Genomic DNA, 14,769 nt, shown 5'->3' on the forward strand with positions numbered 1-14,769 from the left:
TACTTCCCAAGGCTCTATTCATTTTCCCATATGTTCAAATGAACAGAGGCCTAACATGTTGCAAGGTGCATGACCTCTTCCAATGCCACGTGAGAACAGCTCCTAGCCTGCAGTCTCCTGGCTTGGGGAGAGGTGGCTGCGGGTGCTGGAGGCTGGGAGGCCACGTAGAAGAGTAAAGGGAGCTTTCTGGGAGAATAAGAGAAGGCTGTGAGAAACAGCCTTAAAAAGCTTACTCTCGGATCCTGCCAACATCTCCCACGGCTCTGCCAACTCAAGGCTATGAAGCCTAACCACTCTGGGCCTGGGCCAAAGCATCCCCGACCCGCACTACCAAGGTTTCCAAACTAGACAAGGATCCCGAGGTGCAGGGACCTGAGGCGTGGCAAAAACCGAACCCCAACGCCGACTCGCCCCAAAGAGTGGAAGCACCAGGCTGGAGGGGGCCGGGGCCCCACGGAGCTACGCCGCGCGGGCGAAACCCTCCCGAGTAGCCCCCACCGCGCCAGCGGCCGGCCACGCCCCCGCCCCGCCCGCACACCTACTCTGGCCGGTGCTCCGTGCCTCCCGGATCTCGGCTGCCCAGCAGCTCCCGTAGCTTGTCTGCGGCCGGCGCCGTGTCCCCGCCGCTGCTGCCACCACCCTTCAGGCGCTGCCGAGCCCCTCGGCTAGCCATGGCAAGAGAGGAAAAAAGGTAGAATTCAACACGCTACGAAGTCCGCGAGCGCGTACACATAGCTTGACTGGCAAACGGTGTCCGTGGAGGGACAAAAGACCTTGACATGCGCAGAAAAGACTAAATTAGAGCGTTACTGGGCCAATTGGAGCAAATTCTTTAGAAGGGGTATAGAATCTTTCCCCATCGTAGCTATCCCTTCCTCCTTCCGACCGTAGGCACTCACCAACCTCCCCTTTTAACTTTCCACTTCACATCTTAGCATTCTCCACACCTACAAAATCTGTCCATCTGATACCGCCATTTACCGGTGACTAGTTAATTTGGAGGAGGAAATTTCAAGGCAGCACAGTGTTCAGTCAGTAACATGAATATTGCTGGCAGCTTTTAGCCAGGTGAGAAATAAGAGCAGAAAACAGAGTGAAAGCATTTAAGAAATCTGTATTTCAACCAGAAAAGTCCATGTAAACCTTGCCCTCCTCCAAGTTGTCTCCAGTTAGTCTGGATAGTGATACAAAGCTGATTAACACACTGGCCAAGGATCATTAATACCATCATAGTTTTTATCATAATTATTGTAGCTATGATATTTTAGTCACAAATGTATAAAAAAGATTCGCATTATTTTTATTTCCACAATCCCACAGTGCTGGGGACTGGAACCCGGGCCTCCAGCATGGGAGGCAGGCACTCTACAAGTTAAGCTATATGGCCTGCACTCACATTGTTTTTAGAGAAGAAAATTTATTGAGTCAGTGAGTCGTCTTGTTATAGTACTGCATCCTGTCTATTCTAACATAACATTATTTAAGGTAGAAACAGTATGACAACAATCAAAAGGAATAAAGCTGGTTATTATTTATAACCCTAGACGACCCTAAATGCCATCAATTTTGATATAGAAATTATAATTTTTGATATCCTTATAGAAAGTTTGAATTATGAGGAATCATTTATTTTCCCACAGTGTTCCTGTGGTATTCTTAGCCTTAAAGTACCATGGCTGACTATGGATTTGCCTTGCATTGGGTTCAGGAAGTAGAGAGCAGAAGAGATCCATCTTCCTGCTTACATATGTGAACATAATGTGGAGTACCTCAGTATCAAATCTGACGTTTTGGAAATTGGCATTAGCCCAGATTATTCATACATATGCTCTTCTGCTTTCTGCTTCTCAGAATATAGCAATCTCAGAGAAAGACATTTCCTGGTCCTGGTCATGATCCTGATTTATTGCCTGCATTTACTTCTCTGTGGAGAGCTTCTTCGTTAATGGGTTTTGTTAACACAAAAGGACCAGGCTGGACGCAGACTTTATGGATCAGTTCAGCACAGCTCGTATTTGGGAACAGAGTGATGCCTCTGATGGACCCATTTTTCTTGTGGAAAATGAGCCACTGGCCAATGCGGGGTGGGGGCAGGTTTAGGTTTATCTAGGTTACACTGAGAGGTGACTCAGTTAATGAGCAGGTCAATTTGGGCTATCTTTACTGGGCCAGTTGATGGGTGTGGGGTCAGTGGATGTGGAATCAATGCTTTGGTTTCTTCTCAGAAACTGTCATTTCAGACTTGATGGAAATTTCCTCCCCAGGGCCTGTCTTGTCACTGGGAAAGACAATGACTCCCTCATTTCTTCTTCCTGGGCCATATTATTTTGGGATTTGTCTTTTTCCATATCCAACAAGTTTACCAGATGGAAAAGATTGTCAAGGAACTTCTAGGTTGAGGGACCAGCAAGGGAAACACAAGGTGATAGGAAAACACATGGTGTTCTTGAGTGAGGAAATACTCCTTGGGACATTGTAAGTGTTTCTGGACTGGCTTCAAATGGGGTCAGAGAAGAGGGTTACTAATCAGCACACTTTACAGTGGGGTGTGTATCCAGGTGAGCCTAATGTATCCTTACATGTGGAAGAGGAAAAGGGAGGCAGAAGAGTCAGTCACATGATGTCAGGAATCCTTGACTCCAGTCTGTTGCTGTCTTTCAAGGTGGGAGGCAGGGGCTGCTGGGCCTGGTGGTATGTTCCTATGTCCCAGCCACTATGAAGGCCGAAGCAGGAGGATTTTTTGAGGCCAGGAGTTTGAGGTCAGCCCAGGCAATATAGGGAGACCCCCCACCTCAAATAAATGAAATGAAAAGCAAAGAAGCCATAGCTAAAGAAAATGAACAGCCTCCAGAAGCAGGAAAAGGTAAGAAAATAAACTCTCACCTAGAGTCACCAGAAAGAATGTAGCTCTACCAACACCTTGAATTCGCTAAGTGAAATGCGTGTTAGACTTCTGACCTCCAGAACTGTAAGGTAGCAAATTTTTGTTGCTTTCAGACATTGTGTGATAATCTATACAGAGGCTTTTTATCTGGAAGCAGTTAGGAGTCTTCAGGAGGCAAACCAGGATACATCCAAGTTGTAAAGGGTCTGGAGCCTAAGAGACCAGGTAGAAGCCCATCAGTGTAGTCCATTGTTGTGTCCACTGAGAAGCAGATGCCAAGATGGGACCGTATGAATTGGAGATTTATTGGGAGAAAATAGCTATGAAATATGAAGGAGAAGGAACAGGAAAAGGGAGTGGGTAGGAAGAATCACAGAGTGAAGCACAATTCTAAGACAGTTTTGGCCTGGTTGTTGGAGAGTCTTCATTCCAAAGTTGACCGTGTAAAATTCTGTAGGAAGCCATGGTTTGGGATTGAGCTTCTGCAGTGGGCCCAACAGACCAATATAGAGTTTAATCATAGGAAGGTTCAACTGGTTGCAGAAGACCCTGGAGTCAGTTAACTCATTAGTGAACAGGTTAAGCTGTACCTAGTTGACTAGGCGATAGCCAATTAAGTGGTTCTGTATGTCTAGAGCTGTTTTCCTGTGAAAGCGGACTTATCACATTGTTGGTTGAATTTCTCAGAACTGCTCTGGTGGGCTGGGGGTATAGATCAGTCGGTAGAGTGCTTGCGTTGTAAGCACTAAGGCCCTGGGTTCAATCCCCAGCACCACAAAAAAAAAAAACAAACAAACAAAAAACAGTTCTGGGAACTACCTGAATCCCTAATTGCTTTCGTCTTGGTCAAAGAAGGTGCACTGAATTTAATTGTTCCAAAAAATTTTCCTTTTAACACCCATTAGAGAATTCCCTGACCTATAGGAAAAGACCCCTTACTATACACATGTATCTGAATAAATTAGGAACAGTAAAAAATTAACAATAAAATAGAACAATTATAAGTGTATAAATGTAACTTAAAATTTATGGATTATTCCTGGGTGTTGTTTTTTTTTTTGTGTGTGTGTGTGTGTGTGTGTGGTACTGGGGTTCAAATCTAGGTCTCCCAGAGTTTTCAATGTAAAATACTTTTGGATCATTGTTAAGCAAAACCATGGTAATGATACCATTTACTGGTGATGAGTTCTGCTTCCTCTAATGTTGAAGTTTGAACACCAGAGAAGCACGCCAAGGCAAGCATATTAAGCAGGTTTTATTTAAAAGTAGTAATATAGACTTCTCCTGAGGGAGAGAAGAGGGCGATGGCTAATGTTCTAGAATCCCAAGAAGTGAGCGCACCCTACATCTTTTATAGGTTAAGATCTCTTTTGTTCTCCAGTTCTACCCCCTCTCCCCCCATCTCTCCTTCCTGCCTATGTGACTAGGCCTGGTTTTGCACGTGAGATGTAAAAAGTGAAAAGTGGATGGGGCAGGGGGAGGGCCAAAGTGATTCAGTCAGGCAAGGGTCCAGGGGGCATTAATTAGCAGCTCCTTGCTTGCAGCCCTTGATAAGGGCAGGCAAATTTGTAATCAATGGGCTCCGGAGATCCTTGACATTCCATTCTCCCAGGGGCAGTCTCCAACTTCCAGAGGCAGATGGTTTTCATGGCCTCCATTTCCTTGATTTGACCCGATCCCCTATTTCTACACTAACTGTAAGAAAACCCACGAAAACCACGCTGGACCCGAGAAATCACATAAGGTTGTTTATTAAGCAAACAGAGTGTCTCCCTGCAGGGTAAGAGAGGAAAAGAGAAGGGGCGCATGCTAGAGAGAGTGGAAAGTGAGAAGGAGAAAGAAAGTGAGTCAGGGGGAGAGAAAAGATGGCGGCGTGGCTACCCTTAAGCAGTTGAATTCTGCTGGGCTAACAGGGAACCCAATAACGGAGGAGGATACTTGCAAGCTGACTGATGAACCAACAGCTAGCTAGGGTGTTCACAGACTGACAAGTAGTTGGGTGGTGGGGCTTTTCCTGAAGCTAATTTTTTCCTCTTTTGCCATGACCAGCATGACCAAATTAAACACAACATTTAGTATAGATCTCTACACTTCTGATACTAGCAAACATAGATTAAGCCTACCTGTGCCAATAGGCCTTAAACTGACTAAAACTTCTGACTACGGTAAGGTGGGCAGGAACCAGAGAAGGGAGCTGATGAAACACTGGTTATCTAGCAAAAGAATTCCTTCCTGCCCAAGAGCTGTGTGCCTGAGATCAACGTCAGAGCTGACAGGACTCTCATATAGAGCCTCCCCAGGGAGGGTACTGCCACAGCAGTTAGGCGTCTTGTGCCCCTGCACAGGAACACTCCCAGGCACCAGGTATGCCACAGCCATGAGGTCAGTGACATCAACCTCAGTAAAACATGAATTAAAGAAAGGCTGAGAGAACTTTTAACTTTCCTTTTGTGTGGCAAAGTGGCAAAATGCTTTAGAAATAAATCCCCAATAACACTAACTGCCTGTCCCCAATTCTGACTTCACTTCAGTTACCCTAATTAAATGAAAGAATAAATACAAAGTGATTAAACAATTCTGGAAAGTGAGGTGTGTGGAGGTATTCAGTTAAAGATCATAGCACAACTGCCTACTAAAAGAAAGGCCTCCTAACATGTCATTTTAACCTTTCCCTCTGTATTTTGGTGAGAGTAACAGAGCCAGTAGCTGTGACTGCTTTCAGAGACACAAAACACTAATGCCAGAATATAGAGTGAGAAGAAGAGTGAAAGACTGATGAAATTCTGTGAAGCAAATTCGACCAAACATGAGTCATTGTCATTAGTATTGACATCAGATCTGCTATTTTGCTACCACCATTATTCTGCCTCCCCCACACCACTTTACTACTCAGATTGTTAGCCCGGAACCTCCTAGTCAGTCACTGGTCCAGATTGTTAGCCCACTAACTTCCAGGTCAGTCATTGGTCCATTGTTATTAGCCAGTGAAATTCCACTACTTAAGAATAGCTCCCCTGCCATTTTCTCTCTCTCTCTCCTCCTCATTCTTGCTCCCTTGTCTCACGCTCTCTCTCTCTCTCTTGCTCTCTCTCTCTCACACACACCCTGCAAACACTCTGCCTGTCCACTTAATAAAATCTCTTGTGTGAGTTCCTGCGTCCAGAGTGGTTTCTGGGTACTTTCATTGGTGCCGTGACTCAAATGGGCTCTTCTACCACCACTTAGGTGAGTGGAATCCCATCTGTCAGCCCAGACCCCAAGATGCTGATCTCACCTTCCATTTGCCTGGACACTCTCCTCCACATCCAGACACCAGCCTCATTCGGTAAGTGGCTTCTCCCTCAGCTTTTGGTTACCTGGGAAGTAACTGTTGAGTGTCCAGCACCCCCAAGGCTCTCCATGGGTCAGGGTAACTACGGCTGAATCCCTGTACTGATTGCTGGGGGAGAGCTCTGGGCTGATGGGGGACTCTTTCCTGAGAGGCGGAAAGCTCCAGACTGACGGGCATTCTTTCTTAGGAGGACTGCGTCTTGCAAGACCTATCTGGTCCTGGTTCTGTCTAGGACATTTTTGTCTCAACAAAAGCCCCAGTGCTGGGCACCCAGGTACCCCTACAGGCTTAGCCTTGATGCTTATCTAGTGGTAGTGACGATTCCATGGATAACTTGTCCTTTGCTCAGGTGATTCCCTGGGGGCCAAGGGACACTTCACCTCTACATTCACCAATTCCTCTCTCGCAATGGGACGCTCACTCTCAATCCCCACCCATACCCCCCTGGGTTGTCTCTTAGTTAATTTAAGACTCCCTCCATCTCACCCCGGACCTCAAACCAAATGGCACTTTAGATCCCAACATTTGTAGGGATCTTTTTAATTTCTGAGAGCGCTCAGGGAAATGGAAAGAGATTTCCCCACATTCAAGTTTTCTCTTTCTTGCAATCTTTGCTCATCCTGCAAACTGGATCTCTCTCTCTCTCTCTCTCTCTCTCTCTCTCTCTCTCTCCCTCTCTCTCTCTCCCTCCCTCCCTCCTCCCCCCCCTCTCCCTTCCCCCCCCTCTCTCTGTCTTCCTCTCTCTTCCTCTCCCTCCCTCTCTCTGCCTTTCTCTTTTTCTCATGCTATAATTAATGGCCATTATCATTTTTACTTCTAGGACTCTTGTTTTTCTTAAATGCTGTATTTTTTGAGCTCACAATTTTGATCCTACATACCTAGGTTAGTGGTTTTTTGATTAGTTCTATTTTTATTCAATTCTAGAGTTATTTTTCAACATCTGTTACATTGCAATGGAGATTCACCTATAAAAGGCTATAAGGCCTTTGCTTTTGTGTTATGTGTATATTGTGTTGTCTAATGTCATGTTGTCTATGTATGTACATGATAACAAAATTGACATAATGAGTTGAGTACTCATAAATTAAAATTTAAAAAATGGATCTAGATACCTTAATTCACATGCTTTAAAAGGTTCAATTTAAATTGGGTAAACAAATGAAAGTAAAATGTCTTTGAAATTACTTACCTCACAAGTCTCTAGGTGGTCAAATTAATAAAATGTTGATATCTATAAAATGTCTAATATCAACTGTTTCTAGGACTTTTCTTCCACAGGAAAAAGATGGTAGATACTATTCAACTTGTCTGATATCTTGGTTTTCTTAATTAGATTTGACATGTATGGGATTACTCAAATGTGTTTGTTAGAGACATCTGATTCCTTTACAAAGTTAAAATGCTATCTCCTTAAAAAAATTGCTTTGTGTCATCACTAAAAACAAGGTTACTAAGACTTAAGTCCTAACAGGTATGATTCTATATACAAAAGGATCCAAAAATTTCAACTGTGTTTCAATTAGAGTAAAATGGAGTAATTTATCTAAATTCAGAAATTTCATAAGAGTTGTTTCAGGATGTGAACAAAAATGGGGTCAACATATATGAAAGAAAAAAAAAGGTTCTAGGTACAAAAATATATTTGGTAGAAGGGAGAAGAAAATGTTTCTAGGTAGGAAAGTCCTTGTGTGATGAAACCCGGGATGGGATCCACGGTCATTTCCTGCTGGCTCTCCCCTCACAGGGATCCAAGCTGCCCGGACCATGCCCCCTCCTCCCTGGCCAATCTTCACCACGGGGTGTTTCTGCCTCTTGCCATTGCCCACCTCCTTGCCCACCACAGAATTTGACTCTGGACAGCCTTCCCTGTGCTGGCGATGAGTCTTCAGAGCTCTTCTACAGTGGCCCTGAACACACTCTCTCTCTTTCTCTTTCTCTCTCTCTCTGAAAATCCCAGCGCTGGGTCAGGGTCTCCCTTGGCTTTGACCAAAGACTTGTCAGGGACAGTGACGACCCTCACTGATGGTCTGCTCCTACATGGGAAATCAGAGAGGTGGTAGGGACACCCCTTCCTCTCCGGTTTCCCTTCTCCAGGCTCCTGAGAACTCTTAGCCATGGGCTCTACCCAATTTAAACTTCTCTGTGACCCCGACCCCCACCCCTTTGGCTGTCTCCTCAATAACATTCAGCCTCTCCATTTGACTCCAGATCTCAAACCTCACAGGCTCCAATATAAGTTAGATATATCATTTAATGTTCTACAACAGGACCTGTTAGAGCCTGATTTGTTTAAAGGTTAATATCCTGAAGCATGAAAGCATTTTGCCACTTTGCCACACAAAAGGAAAGTTAAAAGCTCTCTCAGCCAATCCTTGATTTATGTTTTGGATGTAATGTCATTGTGTTAACTAACATTCATATAGACTCAGGAAACAATGCATGTAAACTTTGTAAAATGATGTTTAAAGAGGAGGCAAAGATCAACTTCAGAACCAGAACACTTTACCTAAGATTTGTAAAGATTCCCACCTTACCTGAGATAAGGGTCTGCCTCCCACCCTGCTGCATGTCAGAATGGCTCCAAAAGAAGCCAGACTTCAGCTTAAAGTTATATTCAAAAGATTATTTTTTGTTGTAAAATTACTGTGATCTCAAATAGGATATAATGTATAGCTCAGCCAAAATTCAAGATAGCTATTACACAAACTAAATGTTTTACTGTTGTTAATTCCATTTTGTATTTTCCTTGTAAACTTGCCTGATTAATGTTTTGCAGAAGTACTACTTCAAGAACAAATGACTAGAACAAATGACCTAAATTAATTTGAGATAATAAGCCATCACCTATAGGAAAGATAAAATAATATAGACCCCAATTAAATAAAAGGGGGTAAATAACTATAAAATCATAAACATTAAATTTAAAACCCAGTACTCTTACTTTATGACTGGTGAGACTGGCCTGCTGGATGTTTAAGATCAAACTTAAAGACTGAGATTAAAATACAGGGGCCAAGAAAACCAATATTTGGTTCTTGCCTTCTCAGTCAGCCTGAACTCAGGGAATGGGAGAGCTTCTCTAAGGAGCTTTGCAACTCTGGGCCACATGACCTCCTGATCAGGGAGATTAATGAGACCACTAGAGGATGAAAAGTCAATCAGTGCACCTGCTGCAAAGAGGAGGGTCACTGAAAAAGGGAAACATCCTTGATGCTTCCAAAGGAAGCCATCTCATCAAGGAGACCCTACCTAGCAAATGGCACTAAAGGAGCTAAGAAGCTGCTCTCAAGTTCTCCATGAGTAAACCCTGTGGGAACTCAGGTGACCCTTAACAATAGATAAGAACAAGGTCAATTTGACCAGCTTGATCTTGAACACCTAGCAAAACAGTTAAAACCAAAACATAGCAATTCCTGGACATTTAAAAGAAGAAACAATAGTTAAATGTAACTTAAGATGTACACCTTTGCATGCATAAGGCCCTGGGTTCGATCCCCAGCACTGCAAAAAAAAAAAAAAAAAAAAAAGAAAAGAAAAAAGAAAAAAGATGTACACTTATGTTAGCTCCAAAAATAAGTAAGACCGGAGGCTACTAAAGAGATTCTTATGGAGGAGTGCCTGATAATCATCAAGAGAAACTGCCAGTCAGAAATTTTGGGTCATTTTAAGGTCTACAGATCTTTCTAAACAGGACCATGCCTGCTAAATTGCCTACAGAAGTTCCTACAAGATACACAAGTTCCAGAGCTGGAGGACACACACAAGTTCACCAACCAATCCGCCAATCAACTACTTCTCCTTGAAGACTACCAACCCCTGACAGCCAAAGCCAAGATCTGCGTTTCACTATTGACACCTCCAGCTCCAAGCCTCTGCTCCCACCTAAAGCCCTCCCTAATCCTCTTTTTACAGGAATGAGACTCTTCACCCCTAACCAGCATGAAGAAGCTACAGAAGAAAGACCATCGTCCCACCCCTGGTATCTATAAAAACAAAAAGGGAGGACTATTGGCATCAGCTCTGCTATTTTGCTGCCGCCATTATTCTCCTTCCCCCACACCATTTTTCAACCCAGATTGTTAGTCCCGAACCTCCTAGTCAGTCATTGGTCTAGATTGTTAGTCCACAAACCTCCTAGTCAGTCATTGGTCCGATGTTAATAGCCAGCGAAATTCCACTACTTAAGAATAACTTCCTCACTCTCACTCTCTCCTCCTCACTCTTGCTCCCTTCTCTCTCTCCCTCTCACCCTGAGCGAAGTCTCTTGCTTGAGTTCCCACGTTCAGAGTGGTTTCTGAGTGCTTTCAATTAGCTACTACATCATCGTGGTAGGTGAAGGATATGGATTTCCCCTATCTGCAGCTGTTCCCCCACTTGCCTCGTCTGGAGTAAAATTGAAGCTTTTGACATTTAAAAGCCCAGACCTCAGTCAGAGGGAAGGAATACAAAAGGATCTCACACCTGATCCTCCACCCTAATGGGTCAGTGGACCCCAATACAATAAGCCCCAGGAAATTCCCTATCCATACTCTTGCCCACCCTGAATGAATCAACCCAATCAATAAACCCAAGGAACTACCTCCTGTTCCACCCTAAATGAAGCCTATAAAACCCAGACCCTTGCTTTAGCCCACCACCATTTTCCCACCAAAATGAGCCACTTTGGGTGTTTGACCGATTGACTCCAGGTCAAATAAAGAGCTTGCTGATCCAAGGTGTGCTTCCTGCTTTCCTCCTCCATTTGTGCTTACAGTAGGCATTTTACCTATTTTAGCCTTTTTAAAATTTCTCACAACCTTGCTTTATTGAGAAGGAAACTAATGTTCCATAGTTAGCAAATGGTGAAGCCAAATTCTGAGGACTGAACTAACTACAAACCCATTCATATCCTTTCTATCAGATCAAAGCAAAGTGCTTGGTTTAACATTTTTACAAAGGTACATTGCTGATGACGTAACTGTGACTCTCAGTGATATTCATCTAGTCCCAATGAAGCCAGAATTAAAGACAGGCAGTTAGTGTAGAATAGGTGATCCAAGTGGATCGAGAAAAATGGAGACCAATTTGAGTCCAGGAAGTTGGAAACCACCCCTGGGAAACTGGAATGGTCCTTGTGTAAGGCCCCAAAAGGGAAACCCCAACTCTGTTCCATGGATCGACGGCAACCCCAATCAACCGCAGGAGGCATCACTTGATGCAAACCGCAAGAGGTATTTATTCCAGCGCGCTGGGACCCAACTCGTGACTCACGCAGGAGTCCAGGAGTCCAGGAGTCCAGGAGTCGAGTCCTAAGCAAAAAATCTTACAAGTTTATAAAGGCAGAGACCACACATTGGGAGGGGTCGCACATGGAAGGAAAAAGGGGAACAAAGCTGCCGGGAAATTCCAAAGGGGGTCTGGGTTTGCTGATAACATACAACATGTTTCACAATGTTTTACAACAGGGCGTAGATTCTGGTAATCTTATATCCTATATATCTTAACTGTCTGAATACTATCTTGCTCCAATTACTCTTTTACTCTGTTTGGGGCTGTTTCCTGGAACAGCTTTAAGGGCTTTGTTCCCGTCACTGGGAGGGAGACCTTAGGGAGTTGAGATAAAATAGACAGCTTAAAAAAATGTCCATTCTTTCACTTGTAATACAAAGCTGCTCTCCCTGCCCTTTCCGGTGCAGACATTTTCCTCACCTCCCAACCACTTGTCAGTCTGTGAACATGCTAGCTAACTATTGGTTCATCAGTCAGCTTGCAAGTATCCTTCTCCGTTATTGGTCCCCTGTTAGCCCTGCGGAATTCAACTGCTTAAGGGTAGCTACCCTGCCATCTTCTTTCTTGCTCTCTCTCTCCTACTCACTTGCTTTCTCTCCTCGCTTTTCCACTCTCTCTAGCGTGTGCACTTTCTCTCTTCCTTACATTTTCTCTCTTACCCTGCAGGGAGACACTCTGTTTGCTTAATAAACTCCCTTATGTGATTTCCCCTGTCCGGCGTGGTTTTCTTACAGTCCTATTTCCAGAGTCTTTTGGTACTACCTGAAAAGTTATGGAAAATAATATTCCTGCAAGATAACCCCCCACCCAGAAAAAAAAAAGGAGGGACAGTGTGGCTCAGGAGGAAGGAGGGAAATTAGCCAACATTAAACCTCTCCCAATACCCACTTTCCCAATTAACAAATGGGCCCTGAGGAGATAAAGCAAACTTTCATCCCTTCCCAGGTTCATCCCCAGCATCTCCACCAAAAGCAAACATTTATCCCTTCCCAACCCCAGTGCATACTGAAGGAAGGAGGCAAATAAATGCTGGGTCCTGAACTTTGACTTTCCCCCATCTCAACCTAGTCCTAAATGGAGGCAGAGCAAATATTAAAACTTCTGGGAAACTATGGATCCCAGAGAAAGTAAAACAATGAGTGAAGGATTATGGAAAATAATATTCCTAGAAGACAGCTCCAAGAAAAATGGAGGGACAGTGTGGCTCAGGAGGAGGGAGGGGAAATTGGCCAAACATTAAACCTCTCCCAGTTGCATTCTTTTCAGATAACAATGGGCCCTGGGGGAAAGGGGCAGATACTGAATGCTCAGCCCCAAACCTTGACCTTCCCCATGGCAAATTAGTCCTAAATAACAATGGGCAAGATTTGAGTACTCATCCCTTGGGGTGTGGTTTTAACCTGTACAACTAGCCCGATGGTCAAAACTGCAAGGTCAAAAGTGCACCTGCCCAGTTTCCAATGGTTACATCATCCTCATTGTACCCTCTAAAACCAAAATCCCTCTCTAACTGACATTTTCCTATCCTGAAAATGGGCCCCAACGGTGCCCAAGTCCATGAAGGAATAAAGGCTTCTCTGAATCCATTGAGGTCTGCTTCCTGTCCTTTTGCACTTACAATGGGCAAGATTTGAGTACCCATTCCTTGGGATCTGGACTCCTATCTCCTCAGATAATGAGTTTCAACCTTTTTACAGCTACCCTCCTAAGTTAAGGAGGGTACTTGTACTTGTACGAGCCCCTGACAGTCAAAACTGCATGTCTGCAGTCTTCAATGAAACTATACAACCCAGACTCCTTCTGTAACTCGTGGGCCTGCTCCATACCCAGAAGATGGGCCCTCCCATACCTGATCGATGGAATTTGCTGCAGAATAAAGGGAAGCATGCTGATTCGTGGTTTGCTTCCATCTCTTGCCTCTGTCATTTGTGGGCCTTACACTACCTTACAGTACCCTTCCCTAAAGGTTGTTAAGAAAGCAACTCCTGGGCTGGGGACATAGCTCGGTTGGTAGAGTGCTTGCCTCGTTAGCACAGGGCCCTGGGTTCAAATCCCCAGCACTGCAAAAAAAAAAAAAGAAAGAAAGCAACTCCTGAGCAGACAGAGCTACTAATTAATGCTCCCTGGGCTGCCACTCTCTTCCTGCCTATCTCTCCACCTTGGCCCTTCCAGCCCAACTGCTCACAGCCCGCCCCCACCATTCCACCAACATCTCCCAGTCATATATGCAGGATGGGGGGAAATGAACAAGATAAGGGAGAAGAATGCAGGAGAACAAAAGAAATTTTATTCTATAAAAGGGGCAGGGTGCTCTCACTTCTTGACAGACCAGAATACCAGCCACGGCTCCCTTCTCCCTCCTGAGAGAAGTCTGTGTCACTACCTTTAAATAAAACCTGTTCTATATGCTTGCCTTGGTGTGCTTCTCTAATGTTCAAACTTCAACATTTGAGGAAGCAAAACTCATCACCAAAAGCCAGCAGCATCACTAACACTGTTCACTCTCCTAGTCACAGATCTCTGATCTGCCCTGTGGAGGTCTATTAACAGTAACTGAAGTAGTTTACATAGGAAGAGTTGAACTTGACAGGGCCCCAGAAGGTCATGATTTCATAATGAAACATCTCAGTATTAAAAGTGGAGATAGATCATACTGCTCAATTCCCACAGGCAGTCATAAGTTAACAAGGTCAAAATCCAACTTGGATATATCCAATATATCCATTTCCTATTGAAGACTGGTGAGAAGTAACAGAAAATAGCAGAAAGAACATGGCTTTAGAGTCAAACCCAAATGTTAACCCTAAATCTGATACTTACTAGCTCCATGACTTTCATAATGATCAACAACAGAAGAAATATGATATGATGATAATAATGCCAATTATAGAGCACTTTCAACTTGCCAACCGAACAGATGTTGGTCTAACTCCCAAAACCACTCTCACAAATTGATTTAGTGAGATGATGAGTAGTTAAGGGAAAAGGAACTGACAATGTGGAAAATATGTAAATATATATACAAATATATACATCCAAATTCTACTGCCTCTTCAGCCATAGAGCATCTGAAGTACAAGATGCTATTTTATTTGTTGTCTTATTCATCACTCCAGACCAAAATACTGAACAACTCCAAGGTCACTGGTCATATTACAGTCTAAAAGTTAAAATGGTAAGAGTCACAGATTATCTTTAGGGTAAACCAACGAGTCACAAAGAAAATGGTTTTACAAAACAAAACACAGTCCACAAAGGACAACTAGTTGCAGGTTGTTCTTTTCCC

At 43.9% G+C, this 14,769-nt stretch overlaps 1 protein-coding gene across 5 annotated transcripts in view; it reads right to left on the reverse strand.

Moving 5' to 3' along the window:
• Positions 1-753, reverse strand: part of ALG9 (ALG9 alpha-1,2-mannosyltransferase) — a 99,029-nt gene extending 98,276 nt beyond the window's left edge. For all 5 annotated transcript variants that reach the window (XR_013757471.1, XR_013757472.1, XM_079101618.1 and 2 more), the window contains exon 1: positions 543-753. Coding sequence is in view for 3 of the 5 variants with exons in the window: in XM_079101618.1 (XP_078957744.1) it covers positions 543-673 (131 nt within the window). In the remaining 2 variants the exon portion in view is untranslated. The remainder of the gene's footprint in view (positions 1-542) is intronic.
• Between the last annotated feature and the right edge of the window lie 14,016 nt (positions 754-14,769).

The sequence above is a fragment of the Sciurus vulgaris genome, assembly GCF_902686455.1.
Source record: "Sciurus vulgaris genome assembly, chromosome: 11".
NCBI classification, from domain to species: domain Eukaryota; kingdom Metazoa; phylum Chordata; class Mammalia; order Rodentia; family Sciuridae; genus Sciurus; species Sciurus vulgaris.